The sequence below is a fragment of the Streptopelia decaocto genome, assembly GCF_964273445.1.
Source record: "Streptopelia decaocto genome assembly, chromosome: 6".
Taxonomy (NCBI): domain Eukaryota; kingdom Metazoa; phylum Chordata; class Aves; order Columbiformes; family Columbidae; genus Streptopelia; species Streptopelia decaocto.
In genome coordinates this window covers 14,781,014-14,801,881 of record NC_138660.1, presented here as the reverse complement: position 1 = coordinate 14,801,881, position 20,868 = coordinate 14,781,014, and the positions used below count along the sequence as shown (strand labels likewise).

The following is a 20,868-nucleotide window of genomic DNA, read 5'->3' as shown; positions in this document are numbered from 1 at the left end:
CTGCAGATTGCAGCTTGATTGCACTGCCAGGAGTCACAGTGAGAGCCAGTAATGAAATGGTTAACAGATAATGATGATTGTCAGAGCTTGTTAACGACAATTATTTCCAAGACATATGTAAATCTGTATAAATACCTAAGTGTGGCATATAATATAAAACATACTGTTTAAATCTATAAGCATTCCTGAGTTAATTTTGCTATGGGAATATTAGTTGCAACTTCCTGATTTCACCATGTTTAAATTCATAGCCATGAACATTAATTTAAAATTACTCTAAATATTTGTTGAGAATTAATCACCTGATAAATTTAGCTCTTTTTCATTTTTATGAATTATTCATTATCTCCTCTCCTTTCCGTTGATATGTTGGTTATTTACAAGAATTGAATTACTAGTTCACACTAAAAAAAGAGTTCAGTATTCATGGTGATTTGTAAAATGTTCCCCTTGGAAACTTGGTGACTAGGATAGCATCTGCTTTTAACACCAATATTGTATGGTACTAGCTTGCTTCTTGAGAATGTATTGGAATTTTCAAGATAGGTGTAAGCATGTTCATACAGCAAATATTTTGCAACAAAATATTTTCTGTTTATCTTGCATGTGTATCACGGATATTCCCACAAAGGCAGCTTGTATTAGTAAAAGCCTGTTGGTAGGAATGTTTGGGAACAGTATGATGAGGTGTGACTGCAGGAATGAACAGCTATGTAGAACTGCCATCTGAAACAGAAAAAGCTCCTGTTGCACAGTTCCATAATGGAAAATACCTGAGCTTGCCAAAGGAAAAGAATAATTCTGTGCTAAGGTGGCTTCAGGCAAGGCTGAATGAAAATTTATCAACCACCAGATATTATTAAGAGGAACAAAACTTTGAAGGAAAGTCTGAGTAGATGGGAGTAAGAATCCCTAACATTAGACGGGTCAAATGTGAAGTGCACGCCTAGCACACAGAGCACCGTTTCTCAAACCTTATGGCCTGTATTCAATAAGGGCAGTAGAAGACCAGATTTTCTGAGCAGACCTTATGTTCCAGACTCTAGTACTGGAAGACTAATTTCTGGCTGCCTCTCATTAAACAAATCTGCCATAAAATTAATTTACTAGCAAACATCACTTCCCTTCTTTCAATTCGCTGAAACAGATAACATCTTGAACTTCCCATTGGGTGATGTCTTTATATTTGTTACTTTCAGCCTCAGTTTGCTACTATTAATTAAATAACAAATCAGAAAATTATTTCTAAAATTATAAAAAGCAAAACCCCTAGAACACACCCTCATGTGGTTAGTAACTGGTACCAGCACTTGCAAAACATCAAAGGCTTCTCTAAACATAGACTTTCATCAGTTACGCTGCAAGCCTTCATCTAATCTTTCATGATTTCCCATGCAGGAACATCAAAAGAGAAAGAAGAGAATAGCACTGTTCCAAAGCAACAGTGCTCTGTGTGAAAAGTATATGTTTAGCTACAGTAACACATAAAATGTAAGTAGGAAATTGTTATTTACATGAGACATATTTTAATAAACTTCATCATTAGGTCCCTTTCTTTTCCTATAAGGAACAAGGATTTGTGCAGTTCAAAATCACGTTCAAATCTCAGGGGATTTCTGGAAGAAAATGAAAAAGAATTAGAAAGTATCTAACATATAAGTCTTCAAAGCAAGAAGATAAATTTATTTTCATTTTTACTTACTGAAACACATTCTGCATATTTTACTGTTTCTGTCAACTTGTTATAATCCATCCAAAGAGTTTTCAAAGAACATTAAGTCCTACAAATAAACAAACTGTGAACAGTAAGGAAGGTAGGAAAATGCAACAGTTACTATCAAAAGTCTTACTTGTAGGCTTTTTTTTACATAAAGTAATTAGTCAATCATTTTCCATTACTCTGTCACTGAGCAACAGGAGTTTTGGAGGACAAAATCTAATATTCTTAAGTGTCGTGAGAGTTACATTTCTGACCTAATAAAAGCAAAATATCCGAATTGTTGTTGCTATTTTAAGGAAACACTTTGCAGTGAATAATTTAAGTAGTTTTTTCCTTTAAGATTATATTCTCTGATGTAAGTATCACAGATGATTTTGAGTCATTGCATGTTAATATTAAGTCATTAGCATTGGCAAAAGAGGTACACAGGAAATATCAATTTGTAATTCTAGAAAACATGCTTCTTAAATTCATCCTTGCCCCTTCCGATGAGTATTCCCCTTTCCCACAATTCTTCTCTTATTGTTATCTTCACAAGGAAACTTTTGTAGGAAATTTCATGTAACCTGAAGCTCTTACATGCAACACCTAACAGAATTATTGAAGTGGCACTCACCATTTGAAATTATTATTAGAAATAACATAACGTTTTTTTCTGGTTCGTACACCAGTTCGAACAACAGATAAGAGGCTTGGCGAGTCTGGTAGGTTTGTCAATCAAGATTATTGAATCACATGTGGAATACTATTTAAATGGTTTAATAAACAAAAATGTTAGGAACCTAGAGGTGCTCAGTAAATAACAGAAAAACAAAAGCAGCTGTAAAAATTAAAAGGTTTTCATTTAGCTTATCTTTTAGGTAATGGGTTTGGCTTTTCACTGCACTTATGCCTTTATAGGATCCCAGCTGATAGTAAAGGCTCCCTTGGTCCCAGCCTGCCCACCTCTGTAGATCTTCCTCTTGGGTTTGCATACTCACAATGAGGAAACAAGCACCAATTATTACTGCTTTGATTCTCACATCGAGATCTACAGGGACCTGGATCCCAAAGTTGGCAGTGTTGGTGAAGACATTGTTTACAAATCCAGACCAGTACTTGGAAATTTTGCCAATCGTTGACATCTCATTGAGAGTTTTTACCTGCACAAATAAAAAAAAAAAATAGTAATACACCTAAATGTAAATAAATAAAATACACACTGATTGTGTCTCCACAGAATTAGTGACTGTGCCCTGAAACACAGAGCATGCTATAGTTGTCAGGTGGTTCTTTTATCTTTATCATTGAGATGCTCTGTTAGTGTCAGATTTGCCTTTAGGAGTGGCACACAAGAATGGGTCTCAAGTTTGGAAACATCAGCAACTTTAGACCTGACAGAAAAGTGGAGGAAAGCAATTATGAAAGTTTACACCACTCTTGCTCTTTTTTCACAATGAAAATTTTTTTCCTGTCTTATGTTTCTGATGTGCTCCCGGTCACAGCAGTACCATTGCTGTGGACCACTGTCCCTTACAGCTGATAGATATGTTCTTAATTATGTAGCTATCTGCATGTTTCTCACAGTATACTGAAGTCTTCTGATTTGGCTAACGAGTTGATCAACACAGCAGCTCTTTTATGATTCCTTAACTAAGGCAAATTGCTTTGGTCACATCAGAAAACTCTGTCCGTGGTTTCTCTGAGCATCTCCCATTCTCCCTCTCAGCCCTTAAGTATTTCAATGGCTCCTCAGAATTATTTTTCTCTTGGTGAATATTGTCAAATGGGTGTAAACATAACGGACAGTAGTCCTGTCCATGGTTCTCAGTCTGAGAATAATGAAGGCAGCAGATTCCATGTCACAGGTATTAAGGGACTACAAGTCAGGTACCAGTGAATGCCTGTGGGATGGAACCCTGAACTGAAGTCAAAGGCTGAGCAGTCATGAACAGCTGGGACAAGGACTCAGCTTAGCAACATATTTATTTCCCTGATGAAATTGTCACTCCTGTCCAGAAAACATTTGTGGGAATCTGAGTGTAGAAGTCAGGAATTCCAATGCACATTGTTGGATTTCTGTTCCATAATTATAGCAATTTACATAATATTTTTAAGCTTAGAATAACAGGATTTTTGAGTGAGAAATTTATTCGAAGTAGTAAAACTTTAAAATTCTCAACATTCATCAGAAACATACCTCAAAGTCAACATCTTCAAAACAGCCACAAGTTACATATGGGCCAATTATTTTTAGTACTTCTTCTTTGCTTTCATTCTGTATAGTAAACTTAGGCAGAAAAGGGTCCCAGTTCTGTACAACATATCCAACTGTTATTCCTGGTGGGGATTGAACTTCTAACTAGCAAACAAAACAAAAAAACCTTATAGGTTAACTTCAAAATAGTGTATTATTTCTATAATGACAACATACATTATTTATGTATTATAAATAATTTTACCAAACTCTGAACTAGATGTTACAAGGCTATCTAATGGTGTTTTTAAATAGTGCACAATATGAACCTCAAAATCTGCACCAGAAGCTAACATCTTACATGTAAGATTAGATAAAAGCCATGCACTGTGAAGTCTTTTTTACTGTAATCTGTGAGTATCCTATAAGCTTTTTTATATAGCAGCTGTGCTACAAAAAGACCTTTTAAAAAAAAATCCTGATGCAGAACTGAGAAAGTAGGTAGATCAGTTATCCTATAAAACATTTTCGTAAAACAAGAAAGATGTCTGAATAAAGAAGAGTCAAAAATAAGGAGAAAAAAAATCTCAGTAGAATCTGTATTTGTCACTTAAGGCAGCTTACTTTTAAGTTGTGCAATTTCTCAAAGGTATATGGCCTTAAAGAGGCAGAGTGACAGAGCAAAGCATCAGCTTCCTCTGAGAGCTTCTTCCCAGTTCTGCCCACATGCACCAGTGGCCTCCAGTGATTTTCCATCCTTCATGCTCTGGTAGCAGAGTGGGTGACGTCCGTCAGCAGCACCAACAGACGTCAGTCTGTGGCAGGGCAGGCAGTGTTTTAGGGTGTTGCCTAACTGGGGAGACATCTGTATCATCAGATACAGAGGCTTTGTTTAGGATGTCAGCAGAGTGAAGTCCCATGGGAGACAGGAGGCAAGCTAGGAATATAGCTGTTAGAATGTTTATCAATAGTTACTTCTAAACGAAGGCCCCAGACAGTGCACCAGGCTAAGACGTGGGTGTGAATTCCCTCCTGACCACCTCGCAGAGGTTGCACTGGGCTTCACTAATGCTGTGCACAGACAGCAAGATGCTGGGGCAGAAGGCAATTAGGATTCACTCACCTCTTGCAGGAAGCAGGGGAACCAGCAGCTATTACATCTCAAGGGTCTGTTCACTGTAATCACCTCTCGGCCCGTGTTATCAGCAATCCTTATGGTGAAAGACCTTATGGGTGAGCACAAATTACGATCAAAGCAACCATTTTCTTCCACTGCAAAGTAAACTCTTTGTCCCAAATGGTTTTTTATCTCATATTTGCTGGAGGTCTCTGTGCCAAGTATGGCTAATAAAGCAAAACAAGTAGTACATTACCTTAGTATAATGTTAGCATTAGAGTTAGCCCTTACCAAGACCCACCAAATTCAGCTTTGCATACAAGTTTGTAGTTCTGGTCTTCTCTGTAGCATGTATTCTAAAAAACTGTGGAACAGAGACTCTTTAAAAATTGTTTAGAAATAAGGACACAAAGAAGATATACAATTATAAGGAAATAATAATAATGTCAGGTCTGTATTTTGAAGGAACATGTAGTTCAGACTTTTATTTGCTGTACACTGAAGTACATATTACAAAACAGAATTCAGATGCCAACTTTTGGGTTGGGCTTTTTCTTATTTTATCATCTGTGAAAAGTAACAATATGAAGCTGTTCCACTCCTTTGACAAAACTTTCACTCAGTGAAATGTCCAAGAATCAGGCCAAAAACATTTTGAATGAAATACATTGAAAAGGTTTTACTTGCAGATCTTAATACTTGTTCAGTATTTTGAAATTCTAAGAAACTATGTAAATAGAAAACTATTATTCTTCATTTTGTGCCTTCTGATCTTTCCTTATTTGCTTTGTTTCTCATAGCACGTTAATTATTGTTGAAGACAATATGTTTTTCCATGGATTGGAAAGATGGTTGAACTTTAATAACTTTGAGGGAGAGGTATCTGATGTAGAGACTTTAGGACTGGTGTAGAGATTACTCACTGTAATCTTTCTCTCCTCATTGGTTTTCTGAACAGGCGTAAATAAAGTGAATTTTCACCACACTAACACTGCATTAGAGGCCTAATGCAAGGTCAGCAGGAGGCTTCACAATGACTTCAACAAGGTGAGGGCAAGATTCAGAAACCTCTTGGAGACATCTGTATACCAGCACTGTTAAAGAACAAGGATTGCACCATACCTTCAAGAAGCTCCACCTGCTGATGAATAATTATCCGGTCCAACTGTTTAAAAAAAATAGACAAGATGCTGGATGTTGGAAAGTTCTGGGGGTGCCAGTGATGTCTATCTATTTTTATTGCTCATCTCCCTGTTATTAGCATTTCTTTCCTTCCAGAGGTGCACGAGCTGGGTGCCCTAGGAGTATCTCAAGTGACACTTTAGTCATCCCTCTGAAACGATGACTGAAGAGCATGACACTGAGCACCGTGGTCATGTAATTCGTCCACAGTTTTGAAGAAAAATAACCCTCACTGGGGGAAATGAGAAAGCCAACAGCAATGAAAAGATGTATGCAAGAAGCAGGAGCCACTTCTCACTCCTGCTCCTCCCTCCTGGTCTTGGCAGAAGGGAAGCCCCTTACCCCAAAGGTGAGGCTGGTGCTGGGCACCACGGCAGTTCAGGGGTGAATAGTTTGGACTCCAGATCAAAATGCACTGCAGCCACATCCCCAGGGCCCCACTGGAGCAGCCCAGCCGGGCTGTCAGTTAGTGCCAACAACACACACAAGCTTTAACTCTCCGATTTCAGGCACTGGGAGCTCTGCACCCTGAATCTGGCAGACCATCACGCTGAGGTGCCAGAATGAGCAAAACAACAGCTCACCAGAAAAATCCTCGTCTGGCTGAAACTCTCTGCCTCTGTGAGCTGGTTACAAACACAGGAGGAAGACCGTTTGCCATGGTACCCAGCTTTTCTATGCTTATCGTCCCTCTGACATTACTCTTTTTTAGAGAACAGTCATTAGTATTATAAAACCAGCAAGACTTAATTTCAGTCTACCTTTCAGTTTTATGTGACTTTTTATGCCTGTTTTATGTGATAGTTTAGGCTTTGCTAATTTATTTTCCTTAAATTCCTGATGGGCAAATGCTTGGCACAGGATTTTGCCATTACTCACAGCTGCAGACAGAATGCACACAACGACCTTCTGAGACCAGCATGTCACAGCTCTCCAGCGTCTGTATATTTTACAATTGATAAATCTTGCGCCTGGTGCATATTCAAACTGTTGCAGCCATTTGTCAATTCTAGTCATCTCCTATAGCTAATTCACAGGCTGCAAAGAAAAGCTAGTAAAGAGAAATTTCTTTATCCTTTTCATTAATCTCCAAAATGTTTATGCCAGTAATTGAAATAAGAAAAAATATTTGGACTTAAAATTTTTCTCCCAAGAATCTTTGCTGTTTGTAGTCTAGATTTCATGAGACATGTGAACTCTTGGTGCACATGGGAAGTGCTCTGCTGATGAAAAAAAAATAAACAAGTTAAAGATGGCAGGGGTACTTCAATATTTCCATGTGGATTTCTTTGTCTCATGTAGACTGTCACATGGAAAAGAAAATTAATGACCCTGAGCAGCTTTGAGTGATTTCGGTCTGTGTATTGGTTTATTGTGTACGATATATAAACAATGTTGAGACAGCATAGCAATATCACTTGTCAGGCTTTCTTGTTTTGCCTTCCACTGTGTTCTGCAAGGCAGTTATTCTGATGTATCTTTTATAGGGGCACTTGTGGATTAAGGGAGTTCTGCACTTGCATTTGAAAGCATCTAAACCACTTTGGTTTACAAGGATCTGAGTCCTCTTGAGCTCAGATGTGTTAAAATTCTTTCTACACAGCTAATTATCAGTATTCAGTTTTGTGGGCATTAAATTTGCATCAGATCAGTCTAACCAAGTATAAACTAAGAAGCTTCTTAAAAAACTGGTTAAGACTGAATAGTGGCACAACAAGCTGTTGAGCTACTTGGAAAACTCTTTTCCAAGGTCTCATCTCTCTATTCCTGCTATGGGGAAAAGTTCCTTCGATTTTTGTGATAGGCACTGGCCAGTTCCTCAAACTATGGCTGCGATCTGGAAGATAATAATGAGGTTTGCTTAGCTAGTTTTGTAGGAAATTGACTGAAGAGTGTCACTTTTTTGATACTGATAGAAAGCCTGGTATCAGTTTGCCAGGGCAGAAGTAGTTCATTGCACCTTGAACAGCCAACCAAATCGCTCCTCAGCTTGACTGACTCTGGGAGCGTACTTGCAGAGTGAAATATTGCTGTCTGGCCTTAATGTACACAATAGACATTTTATTTTCCTCACATTCAACACTATATATTGTGCCTTTGAGTTGCTCTTTAGAATAAGACTGTAGGGATCTCTCTGAGATTCACTAAATTTGGATTCTTGTTTCAAATACATCATGGTCTTATTAGCAAATATTTTCAGTTTTCACAAATCTGTCCAGATATCTTCCCCGCTCCTGCTAAAGATAATCCCAGAACCTCATTTCTACCTTTTATCCTGTACTTATTCACCATCACTTTCTATACAATCTTTCTTCTGGTAGTATCATTCTATAAATTGCCTCATTTTCCCACAGGTTGTTTACTCTTCTAGAGGTAAGAGCTGTCCTAACTCCCTCTCTGGTACCATTTTCTTAGTCTAAATATGAAACGCTCGCAGTCTTGTTTTAAAGCACTTTCTTTATTTCCCATGTCCTTCCAGTAGCACCTATCTGTGCCTATTTCAGTTTGGACCAACTTTCCCCAATACACACACAACCAGAAGAATACTCAGTATTCCAGTCTTTCCAGTGGCATCAAAAATTCACTGTTCTGCTAGAAATATCTTAATTCATATGAGAATTTCATTACATGAAAATCTCTTAGTCCATCAGGATAAATCCCAAGGGATTACCCTGACAGCTGTGAATCCCACATTCATTCTGCAGGCAGCCCTCTCCCTGCTGGTCAGATCTCCTTTCTGCTGCAATCTATCCTGTCTGAGCTTGTTTCATTAGTCACACAGCCAGTGTGACTTCAGCATCACACACCAAAACGTTCAGCAACACATGGAAGCTCTAGCTGTGGGTATATGCCAATAATCAGCATTGCACACATGCTTTCCGCTTTTCAGACTGCAGAGAAAATTGAAAATAATTAGCAAGGGCTGCAGCACAGACACACGGTTATTGGGCTGAGAACACGCATGAACAAAGTTTTGAGTTCTAGTTATAGTTCTGACAGCCACTTGCTCTTTTGTCTTTATGTCAGACACAAAGCTTTGACAAAATGGAGCAACAGAATTTGCTTGCCCACATTGTGTGTGTAAATCTGAGGTATAATTCATGTTCATAGAGGAGATTGAATATGTAACCTGCCAAGTATTTAACTATCACAATCGCTAAAAAATGTAACGCTCAGTCTGTGAGCAATGCTCCCGTAATTGCCAACATATAATTTTGTGCATGGGCACCATGAAATGAAAATCATAACTCGATATGAAAAATTGTTTCTGAAGGGTCTCCCAGTTTCATTAGCTGTCTAGATAACTTAGCTCCAAATATAAAATACAGTCAATTTCTGTTCCTGTACGAAACTACCAGAAATCTATATCTAAAATACAGACCTTGAGAGAAATAAACATTTCCCAGCACCACCAAAACACAAACACAGCAGAAGCCTGTGTATCAGAATCACAACCTGACTGCACTAGGGGCCAGATTCTGTCCCTGTCCATGCCAGACAGGGTGTCTAAACTGTCACTCAGTGTATATAAGAGTGGCCAAATCCAGCCACATGTGAAACGCAAACTGGAGTCAGTGTCAAAGCTGCAGCAGGAAGTGACCCTCCCAGTAGAAAAATGCAGGAAGAGAGGGAAGTTCTGGAGCAGAGCTGCCACCAGCACTGGTCTGAGTGCCAGGAGCCATGAGGTTTCACACAGTGAGATCGACACCATGCCCCATGACCCCACACAGAACAGCTGTGGATTTGTAGCCACCCAGGTTCACGCTCACAAAGTTGTCTCCTTGGCAGCTCATCTCCCCAGGACCTTACCTCTATCTAACCTGGACAGCACTGCTCTCAGCAGGAGTTTGCTCAGAAGACCTTCATGTTCCTCAAAGGATGGGTGATAAGGAGGTAAAAAGTCATTCACACACTGCCTGTTTCAGTCTTCCTGAGGCCAGCTGGAATTTGATAGTCATTGCCCTGAGGGTGAACTCTTAAGGAGTTGGAAGGAAACTGGGGACAACAAGAGGAATAATACTATGACCTAGAAAAAGTCCTACAGAGAAGAAAACCATGGTTTTGGTGCAAGGAGAGCTGCATGCACAACAAATGGATTTTATAAAAATGAATGGCAGCAACAAAAGGGGGGCTTGTCATTCCTATGCTCCCTATTTCAGAGTAATATCAAACAACAATAAACCCTCTCTATCTCAACCTGCTCCTCCCCCTCAAGAAAAGAAGACCCAAGCAACTCCATCCCCTAAGGTATCAAAGAAGTCTACGAAGAAAACAAAATAATTCTAACATTTGGAAAGATTCAAGACCTGGTTCAGGTACTCCAGACCAGGTGGCAAGCTATGAGTGTGTGATGTTTGCTTCCAGAGACTTGTTGGTTCAACAGGCTTATTCTCTTCTGGAAGGTCAGAAGAACCAGGGAGATAATCCTTGAAGACTGGGTTATTTTGTCCCTTAGATTCTGCAGGAAAAGAAGAAACAAACAAGCAAACCAAACAATCAGAAATGAACAGGGCCAAACAGCAGTTAGCTGCTTGGATCAAAACTAGAACAATAACATCACATTCTGCCTGTGACTGTATCAGCATTTTATCTCAGATCAGGAGTGAGGATCTGAAATGAAACTCCTGATGGCCCCACACTTCAAGCATTCTGATTCACTTTGTAAAGTAGTTTTGGAGTACACAAAGTGCAATCACCTTAGATGAAGCTCAACCAGGAGTTGTGGTCTTGGAGGGCACATAATTTGCTCTGACAGCTTGTGAGCACTCAGTCTGTGTGACAAGGCTGGAGCTGGTCCAGAGTCACACACAGGGTGGCCACAAGATCCTCAGCACAGGCTGCTCAGCCCAGCTCCACATGAGCTGCCCTGCATGCAGGTGTACACTCAGCTGCTGAGGGCTTGCCCCAAGCAAGAGGCTTTCCAGCATCTTGAGGTCATGCATATTTTCTGTTAATTAGGGATAGCCTTTCCAGGGATCTCAGATTTCCCAAGCTAGATGTTACAACCCTGGTATCAAAATCTAAACAGCCTCTCACAATGTATTATTCATTATTATCTTAATGAAAAGATCAGATATCGTTAAGCTGAGTTTTCTGGTTTGCAATTGCAAACACATCCTTTAGAACACAGTGGTGGTTACCTTGGATAGTGTGGCAAAGGTAAGGAGAGCATTTACTGATACAGGCACTTCTGTTCCCACACCCTGCCACATGCAAGGCACTGCTTCCCACAGTGTGGTGACCACCTTTGCCACCTCATTCTCAACAAATCCTACTGGGTTTACTATAAGCATCTTTCCACAGCCTGCAGTAACACTGGTTCTGACAGAACAAGAAAGAGCAAGCTGAAGCGCTCTGTATATAAATGGCAAATCCTCATATTAAGCTGAACCCCCTTGCACAGGCAGTAAAGCAGTCCCCAAATTGATCATTTTTGTCTCATGTCTGACAATACTTAGATATGATGGGGTTTGAGGTCCAGAAGGAATTTTGACTCTAAGTCTGAAGCTCTCTTTTGGTGTTGTGGGTTTAAATGAGATAACTTAGTATTATTTGAACTCACTGTGGCCAATTCATCATTTAATCGTATTTTGATCTTAATTTGTCTTTGCAGCCACTGCTTTCTTTCAAAGTCTGAGACAGGAAGAAGTAATGCCTTTGAATTTGTCGCTGACTTTTAAAAATGTATGACTAGGTGATAAATATTTTATATGCTCTTCTGCATCATTTTACCTCACAGAGTTCTGTTACTGCTGTAACTCTTGTTGTTACATGAAATGCCATGAAGTGACCAAGTGCTAGTGTTATTTTCAAATAATAAAGAGGAAAAAAAAGACAACAAACTGCAGTTCTACCTGTCAAATTTTAAGCTATACAAAAATCAAACAGTAAAAATATTAAATATTGATGAAAATCCCAGCTACTCTGACACTTTGTCTATTTTTGTGGATGTCTCCCCATTAATTTATGGTATGGGAAAACTTAAAAGTTACTATATGACACAGTGAGCATTCTACACAAACATAATTTGTAGAGTTACTTATTCCTAAAAGAAGTAAATTATCAAGTTCCTTCATTATGAAAACCATATTACACAATATGACTATTTTCCTGCTTCTGTTAACTACTATGCATTAAAAATATATAAACTAGGTCTCTTTTTCTATGGCTAAACATAAGCAAAAAAAGAAGAAGTATATTACAAGAGTACAATAATGCTGTAAAACCTGCTTGCTGCTGTATAACTTTTACTGCTGTAAATGCAGTATGCCTTGAGCATTTTGGGGGGCAAAGAGGGGTAAACAAACATAAACAGACATTGCTGAAACTCCCTGGGCCAACATCTGCCTCTGTATGTCACAACAGGGTGACATCTATGGACTTGTGTTCACGTCAAGAAAAAACAGATTTGTGTCCTTCTACTTAGTTTAAATATTTGAGAGCATGAAGAAAGTGAATTTAGAAGGCTGGTTAGATCAGCATACTGCAGTGTTTGTCTATAGCCCTGAGTACACAACCAGCTGCTGCTAAAAGATAATATGTGACAAAGGTTAACCCAGATAGGAGTAATCTGATTAAATTCAGTTATTCTTCAGATATTTATTTTCCTTATGTGGTTAGCAGGACTCTGGCCAGTTTTAAAAGTGAAAAGCATTTGCTGATTTGGTATTTTCAAAATGGAATAGGAAAGAACTGTGCAAAAATAGTGGTACCCTTGGCTCGGTGCCTGCCCTTCCCACGCATTCTCTGCTGACAGGTTTAAGCACAAAGATACAAACGCTAGATTTTCTGACTGAATACAGATGCTAACATTTCGTAACATATTTTATTCAAATAACATTCTAGTACAGATTTTAGTCTCTTTAGGAGCCTCTTGAATGCTGAAAAATTAAAGAAAGCCAAAACAACTGTGCTTTGGCTGCTGTGGTTTTAGCCTGAAACTCTCATTTCATCAGACTGCTGATTGCTGGAAATGCACAAGACCGTAGTTTTCTGTAAACATGATCTAAAAATACAGACTATAGATGCACTTACCTTGAGAGGCCATGAAGCTTCCTGAGTTCTTCTTCAAAGGAAGCCAGGTTAAAAGAAAAGGCTTTTCTTGTTGCAGCAAAGCGAAAAAAGAGCACAGCATGCACAAAACTTCAGAAGGTGTCTGTCTACTTCATATCAGCTTACAAAGAACTGGAGGAAATGTATTGCCTTTCTCATGTTCCAGAACACTGCATTTTATGTCGATGGACAACAGGGGGAGATGATGCTGACAAACAAGCAAAACATTATTCATTTCAAGTGGTTTGCACCAATGGAAAGAGGGAAAAAGTGGTTTGTGAATACAAAGAGGCAAAACTTCAATGGACCCACTGTCTAACTGAGCACATTAGATCTAAAATTGTGCTTTATAAGGTACGCATATATTCTAAGACTAAACAAATTCTACCTTTATAATTCAATATTTATGTTTCCGTTCCTTCAGAGTATCCAGTAAAGACAGGGTTTCTCATCATATTCTATCTGTGTAGCATCAGCCTCCCCTACAAGGGATTGTCATACCTGCACCTAGACCCAGAAAGTGTTCCTGTACCCCCCACCATGCTGGGCTCTGCTGATCCATGTGAGGTATTTAAACCGGATTTGGGGAATTAAAACAGATTGGCTGTGCTTTGCTCCAGACAAGTATCTTCCACACCAAAATGTAACACATGTAATCACCTGCATTGCACTCAGAGGAAAGAAGGAGGAGGGAGAGTAACCTTGACTTACCAGCTCATATTTCTGCCTCAAGTGCCCAAGTCGCCATGGAGATCATCATGCACACGCGAGCTGCAGACAGATGTGATACATGGCTGCAAAAATGGCAGAGTCTATGCACGGAGCTCAGCAGAGCAGGGTGAGGTGTTGGGGACCATTTTCTCTTCTCCCTGCTACTGCAAATCCTACTATTTTGAAACAGTCTGTAGGAGCAGGTTCGAGCAGATGTAATTCCAGAGTTAACAGTTCAGGAACATGCGAGGGTCTCTGAAGGAAAAATACAGAAAATCCCTCTAAATAAGCTGATTTTTATTAACTATGTTAGTCCACACATAGGCTCCAGGTGTACCTATAGAATGTGAGAAAATTTGGCCATGCAAAATTTTCCAGGAGTTTATCATTGCCCACCTGAGAAGTCCCTGGGTGCAGTGGCAGCACAGCCTGACCCAGCAACCGGTTCCTGCTGTACTCAGTCCTGGAAAGGGAAAAGGAAGCTAACAGACAAAAGCTTTGGTTGCTGTAAAATTGGCACTAAACAAATCCTTCTGTACTGGAAAGAAGTTTGACATCACTACAGATTAAGGATGACTAAAAGTTTTTGCTTCCTTTCTCCCTGCCAAAGATGCGCTTCTTTGGAGCAGGGGATCTAACCTGGAAAGCAGACACAAAACCTAAAGAAAGAAGAAAAAAGGAAAGGAAAAGTTCTGGATAAATATAGTAAACCTAACCTTGAAAATGACAGATGAAACCTCAGATAAGATGGCACTCACCTACCTTGAAAAATGAAAAAAGACTGACTTTAGCTCCCAGAAATCCAAACCAAAAAAAAACCCACAAAAAAAACCCAAAAAACAATAATTCTGTCAGTGCATAAAGCAAGTGTAGTATGGTAAGAAAAAATGTACCTAAATCAGATGATGCACATATATGCTGAAAGATGATGTTTCAAACATTTATAAAAAGCATTTTTGAGAAGTCCAAACAGCTCGTTTGCTGACCTGGAGGAACACATGGACATTGATGCAGCCCATCTGTGCTGTGCTGGGTACCACTAACACAGGACCAGTCCCACTTGTTCCCTCATCATTTGTGGGCTCTGGGACAGGACAGCCTGGCTGTGCTGGGAGCTGCTGGTGCTGTGACACCGGCTCCGGAGCATGAGCTGCCACAGTGGCACCAGCAGGTCCACCTGTCTGCAGGAGCTGGGTTTCAATACCCTGCGCTCATGAAATAAACATTTCCTGAAGCAGTTTTGCCACAAATAACTAATTTTCTAGCATTATTTACAAAAATGCAGTGAATAGTAATACAAAGATATAAAACCTGGCTTCAAGTACATTTTTTATTTTTCCATTTCTTTCACAATTTTCTGTATATTTTAGAGTGTCTCCTCTTACTCTATTCTTATTGTTTGATTCTGAAGCAATTATTTTCATAGATTACATCCATAGATTTCTTCAGGATTTGTAAACTGTAGTCTTGCATTGGCATCAATGCAAATACATTTACAAATAAAACTATGTATTTAACAGTTTCTTTAATCTGAATATTTGTTAGTTCAGTGGGTGGGGAGTGTTTGTTTTAGTGCTTGTTTTCTGTGGGTTTTTGTCATGGTTGTTGCTGTTTTTAAATAAGTACTCACATATTGGTGAAAAATTACTCCAGCCGTGGTTAAAAGCAGCATTGCTAGGGACTTCAGGACCAGAGGAAGACTTGATCATGTTTGCCCAGGCACAAGCGCAGACATTCTTTCATGCTATTTAGAAATGCACTAGAAAAACTATTCAAGAAATCAGGATAAACATTAAAAGACCTGTATGCAGCTCTTTCTGTCCATTTGTTAAGGACTTGAGGAAGCAGAGCGGCAGCACACAAAGTGGGACTCTGACAGGATACCGAGCGCGCTGCCCTTGTTCCTTGCAGAAGGCTCTCAGGGACCACTGCCCACACTTGCTCTGTCATTAGGGTGTTGAACATGCTCCCTTCCTCTGTATGAACGTGCTGAACATCTGTAACCCATTCACAGGTATAAAGAAGACAAAAAATTTTTAAAAAAGAAACTGAGCGTGCATACATGTATTCCCTCTACCTGTAAAATATACTCATTGCATCCTATGCTGTAAAGCTTATAAAAGGTGATGGGCAAATCCTCTGAAGATGCAAGTTAATACAGATCCTTTGAATTCCATGAGACTATTCAGATCAGGGCAAGCAGTGCTTGGCTGGAAGAATTTATACATCTAGAAACTTCCTTTTTTCTTTAAAGAAAAGTTACATTGCATCTTTTCTACAACTACGACTTCTTCAAAAGCACAGAGGTCCATCCCTGCTAAGCTGACGTACAAACATCCTTGTAGTTAATGGTTATTACATAAGCATGTAGGAAACCTGTGGACTAAGACATCACTATAGCAGATGGCACAGAGCCATAACACTGATTTTTCCTCCAGAAAGTATATAGTATTAGTCAGACAGGTGGATCACTAGAGCAAAGATACTGTATGACTCAACATAGGTGCTGCGTTTCTGGAGCCTAATCACTCTTCTGTTTTCTACAGGCACCACAGCCAGAGTATCACAATAGTTTCACAAAATCCACCTTCACTAGAGGTCAGAGGCACCAAGAGAAAAACAGGAGACAGCAACAGAATTTAAAGTATTAGGAAAAACTGACCAATTTCTTTTCCCAAGTTCTGCTGCTCAGAAAACTGCCCTATAAACCTGGTGCAAAACATTTGCTCTTGTACGCAGCAGGGAAAAGATGACACTGCCCTTTCCCCACTGTATCACTATCAGCTTCCCCAGATAAGCAGGAACTGTCTCCCCCCCATCCCCACAACCTAAACAAGTTCACGTGAGACAGCTCAGCTCTTCCCCACCTGCCCCTGCTGAGGTCCCAGCAGCCAGGGATGCGCTGTGCCACCCAGCAGGCAAGTTAAGGAGAGGGCACAGGCACCACGAAATGCACCTGAAACCTCACTGAGCAATGCCTGAGCTTCCCTGCTGCTTAAGAGGGAAGATCACTAATGCCCATTTCCACTTTACATTTCTTTTCCTCAAAATATCAATTGTCGCAAGCATTAAAATAAATTGTTATTGTATTTTTTAATAGGAAATTATGAAGCCTTCTTCCCTTTCCTGGACTTGCCTTTAGCACAGGGAAAAATGCTGAGCAGGAATGTAAGTATCAGCCTGTGATCCTGTGCAATAAGAAGCTCCAAGTTACAGATTTCTACCTAGTTTTGCTTTCTGCGCTGGGGAAAAAAAAAAAAAAATCAATTTGTTAAATCAGCTACTGTCTAATATAGATCTCACCTTGAACTTCGGTTTGTGAGGCGTCTCGCTGCAGTTTGTGTCTGCAGGAACTCCTCCCCTCCGAAGACATCTGCAATCATGCTGAAATACCCGGCTCTGGCCGCGCTGCCTGGCAATGCCTGCGCTGACAGCACATGCAGCACACACGGCGCTGTGGAATGGGCGCCTGGCATTTGTTTTACCATGGCTATTCCACAAGGTGACTGTTGTGTGTGAATTAATAGAAAAATACAACTTTTAAAATAACTGTTTAGCCTTGAGTTCTTTATTTTCCATTTAACTGAACTGTGAGAAGTGGGATCAAAATAGCAACCTTAAACTGATTGTTTAAGAAAAGATCAAGAAAAAAACCCTTCATGCACTTGTATTTAGAAATGGTGCACAGGTAATGAATATGTATTAGAAATTTTAACACCAACCCAGCAAGTATTAATATGGGTCAGAGCCTAAATATAGATGTCAGCAAAATACAGCAATCAACTGGAAATTCATAAACCAGCTTCCATACCCCATTTTCATACAGTAGATGGAGAAGGCTTTGTTTTTTTGGTTTTGTTTGTTTGTTTGTTTGTTTTGTTTTGTTGTTGTTTTTTTCAGGGAGGTGTTTAGTTTTCAGTTTTGTCACGAGGTTTTGGGGTTGTGGGGTTTTGTTGTGTTAGGTTTTTTGTTTGTTTGTTTTTTAAATCACCTGTGAAATCTTCTTCTCATGAAAATGCAGCACACCGTGGAGCTGTGGGCACTGCTGGAGAGCACTGCCTCACACGTTCTGGTTTCCTAGCAGTTCTGAAACCACTGCCTGAAATGATTAGTCCATAATAGTGAATTCAACCCCAACCCAAATATTTCAACTTGAATCATATTGAAGAAGTTCTAGGATAAAAGCAGAGGAAGCATGGCCATGAAGAGGTTGATTTATGTAAGCTGACCAACATGATTTATACAAAAATAAGGCCAGAAAGGAGCAGCATGCGAGACCTGAATGTATCTTGCACCAAAACACATACTAAACCTTCTCTTTGGTCATGTAGAAATTTTGAACCCGGTCTCTCACCTCTGAGTGAATTTACCCTAATTAATGAGCACTCTGAGGGTATTTTTTTAAATCTGCCCTGAAGGTATTCTGCTCCAGGTAAATGTCCTTTAATACTCATTGGATTTGAAGGTCAGAGAGAATAGCTTTATAGCTCTGTGGCAAAAGGACTCTGGAGGTACATATAAAGTTCACTGTTTTAACTGTGTGTTGGAAACAAAGACATTTTATGCCTCTTTTCTGCATACTTTAGTAAACAGTACTGTGATTAATCTATTTTGAGAAGATGAAGTGAATTTTACCTAATTTTATTTTTATTTTGGCTTGAAACCATTTGTCAAGTGCAACTGAAATTCACACACAATCTCAATTTATTTTTCCTTATTAAACACAGATTCAAGCGTAAGAGAACTGCATCTTGCCCTTCCTCACACATAACCAAACCTCTGTGAACACTTTTCAGGCTGAAAGCAAAGTAGGCATTCTTCCTAGGAAGTCATAAGCTTTCACAAGACTAAGCAAACTGTGACTGCTCAGCAGCCACTCACAATTAGATCTAGTGCTTGCCTCTAATCAAATTTAGCCATTTAACCCAGTGATAAAATGAGATAAAGTACTCAGACAATATACACTGGTATATTAATAAGATTATTTCTGTCTTCTAGTACATTGAATGACTGAAGTTTTGGATACAAATGCAATTAACACTTGGTGACAATGCAGAACTTCTTTGCTGGCCTTGAAAATTCATAAAGTCAAATTAGAACCATTGTGCTTTGCTGTAGAAGAAAAACTAGTTCTTCTGTCATACTTACCTCTCGTTTTCCGTTTCTCTACACTGTGAAACATCTAAAATGGAAGAAAGTGTATTGGAAGGTCAGAGTATTAGAAAACACTGAGTATATTCTGTAAAAATGACTTTAACTGAAATCAACATTTGCACCAACCATCACACCAACACTCTGATCTCTTGCCAAGGCACTAGGTAAGACCTGGGTAGTTCTAGCTACATCCACATTAGCCAAAGTGTAATGCAACAGCAGCAGACCTGTAGAAAGAGAAGACAGGTTCTGAGGAGTCACCCATACTCAGTGGCTCCACATTTTGCTTTGGCTCTTGTGTGGCTCTTTGGTTGAGTACCATTGGTGGCCCTCGATGAGCTCCTGGAGCACATCTTAAAGCTTGGTCCCATCCAACAGGAATTGGTCTGCACACTCCAGGACTGCTCCAAAACTACACTCAAACACAGCAAGGGGGACGACCAGGAGATTCCCTTAAAAAACTCCACACAAATTAATTTATTAACTTGGAAATACCCAACTGACCACAGTATTTGCTGTTGGATGACACCTGCCATGTATGAAAGACATTTCATTAAGGTGCAATAAGAATTTGGCAGTCATTATGATGTCTGTGTTTTTTATTGATTCTGTGTTCAGTTCTGGGCCCCTCAGTTCAGGAAAGACATTGAAGTGCTGGAGCGAGTCCAGAGAAGAGCAACAAGACTGGTGAAGGGACTTGAGCATAAGACCTATGGGGAGAGGCTGAGGGAGATGGGGTTGTTTAGTCTAGAGAAGAGGAGGCTTAGAGGTGACCTCATCACTCTCTATAACTACCTGAAGGGAAGTTATAGCCAGGTGGGGATTGGTCTCTTCTCCCAGGCAGTTAGCAATAGGACAAGGGGACATGGGCTTAAACTCTGCCAGGGGAAATTTAGGCTGGATATTAGAAAGAAATTCTTTACAGAGAGAGTGGTCAGGCATTGGAATGGCTGCCCAGGGAGGTGGTGGACTCGCCGTCCCTGGAGGTTTTTAAACTGAGATTGGACATGGCACTTAGTGCCATGATCTAATAAACGGACTAGAGTTGGACCAAGGGTTGGACTCGATGATCTCTGAGGTCTTTTCCAACCCAGTCGATTCTGTGATTCTGTGATTCTGCCTGATAATTGAGCTTTGCTAGTTCCATTTCTGGAAAATAGAAGCAAACATTACTAAATTATTCTAGTAGTCTACTGGAGTAACTGTTTACAAGTTAATCCCTACTAAGACAGATCCAGTGACCCAGAGGGGAACAGTTTTGTGCTCATTTAGAGCACAGGAGGTGAATAGCCCTAACATTCCCATGAAGGCTACAGTTGTTCCAAGATGATCAGCTGATCTCTTCCACATCTTCGGAAAGTCATGATTCAATATTCTAATTCTATATTCAAAGTAAATAAAACATTTTTCACTTTTTGAGGAAAGAAAAAGAATTGAAATGGATAAGACATCCACAAGATTTAATGACATAATGGTAACACTATTAGGACATCAAAATTAATTTCATTTTCCCTGAGGTATCTTATTTTAATTAACAAATCCATGATCCTGCTCTATTAATTAGCATGCAGGAAGAATAATAAGTTTCAGATGAGCTTAATTCTAATAAAGCTTTTCATCCCCTAAAAAAATAAGAAAAGGAATTAAGGATCTCAATCCAATTTGTTTTCTACATTTAGTAGCAATGTTTAGAAATTCTACCCAATAGTATGGCACAACTATTAGTAATTTATTTTAATTTGAAAATGTTTTGCT

General features: G+C 39.5%; 1 protein-coding gene across 1 annotated transcript; it reads right to left on the bottom strand.

The window, feature by feature from the left end:
• Positions 1–1,480: 1,480 nt before the first annotated feature.
• Positions 1,481–13,290, bottom strand: LOC309440885 (phospholipid scramblase family member 5-like). The gene is made up of 8 exons (XM_082055092.1): positions 13,231–13,290; positions 10,503–10,654; positions 6,136–6,178; positions 5,020–5,240; positions 3,900–4,061; positions 2,701–2,862; positions 1,703–1,781; positions 1,481–1,616 (listed from the first exon to the last, which is right to left on the bottom strand). The coding sequence occupies exons 1-7, from the start codon at positions 13,241–13,243 to the stop codon at positions 1,743–1,745; spliced, it is 792 nt and encodes a 263-aa protein (XP_081911218.1). The 5' UTR covers positions 13,244–13,290; the 3' UTR covers positions 1,481–1,616; positions 1,703–1,742.
• Between the last annotated feature and the right edge of the window lie 7,578 nt (positions 13,291–20,868).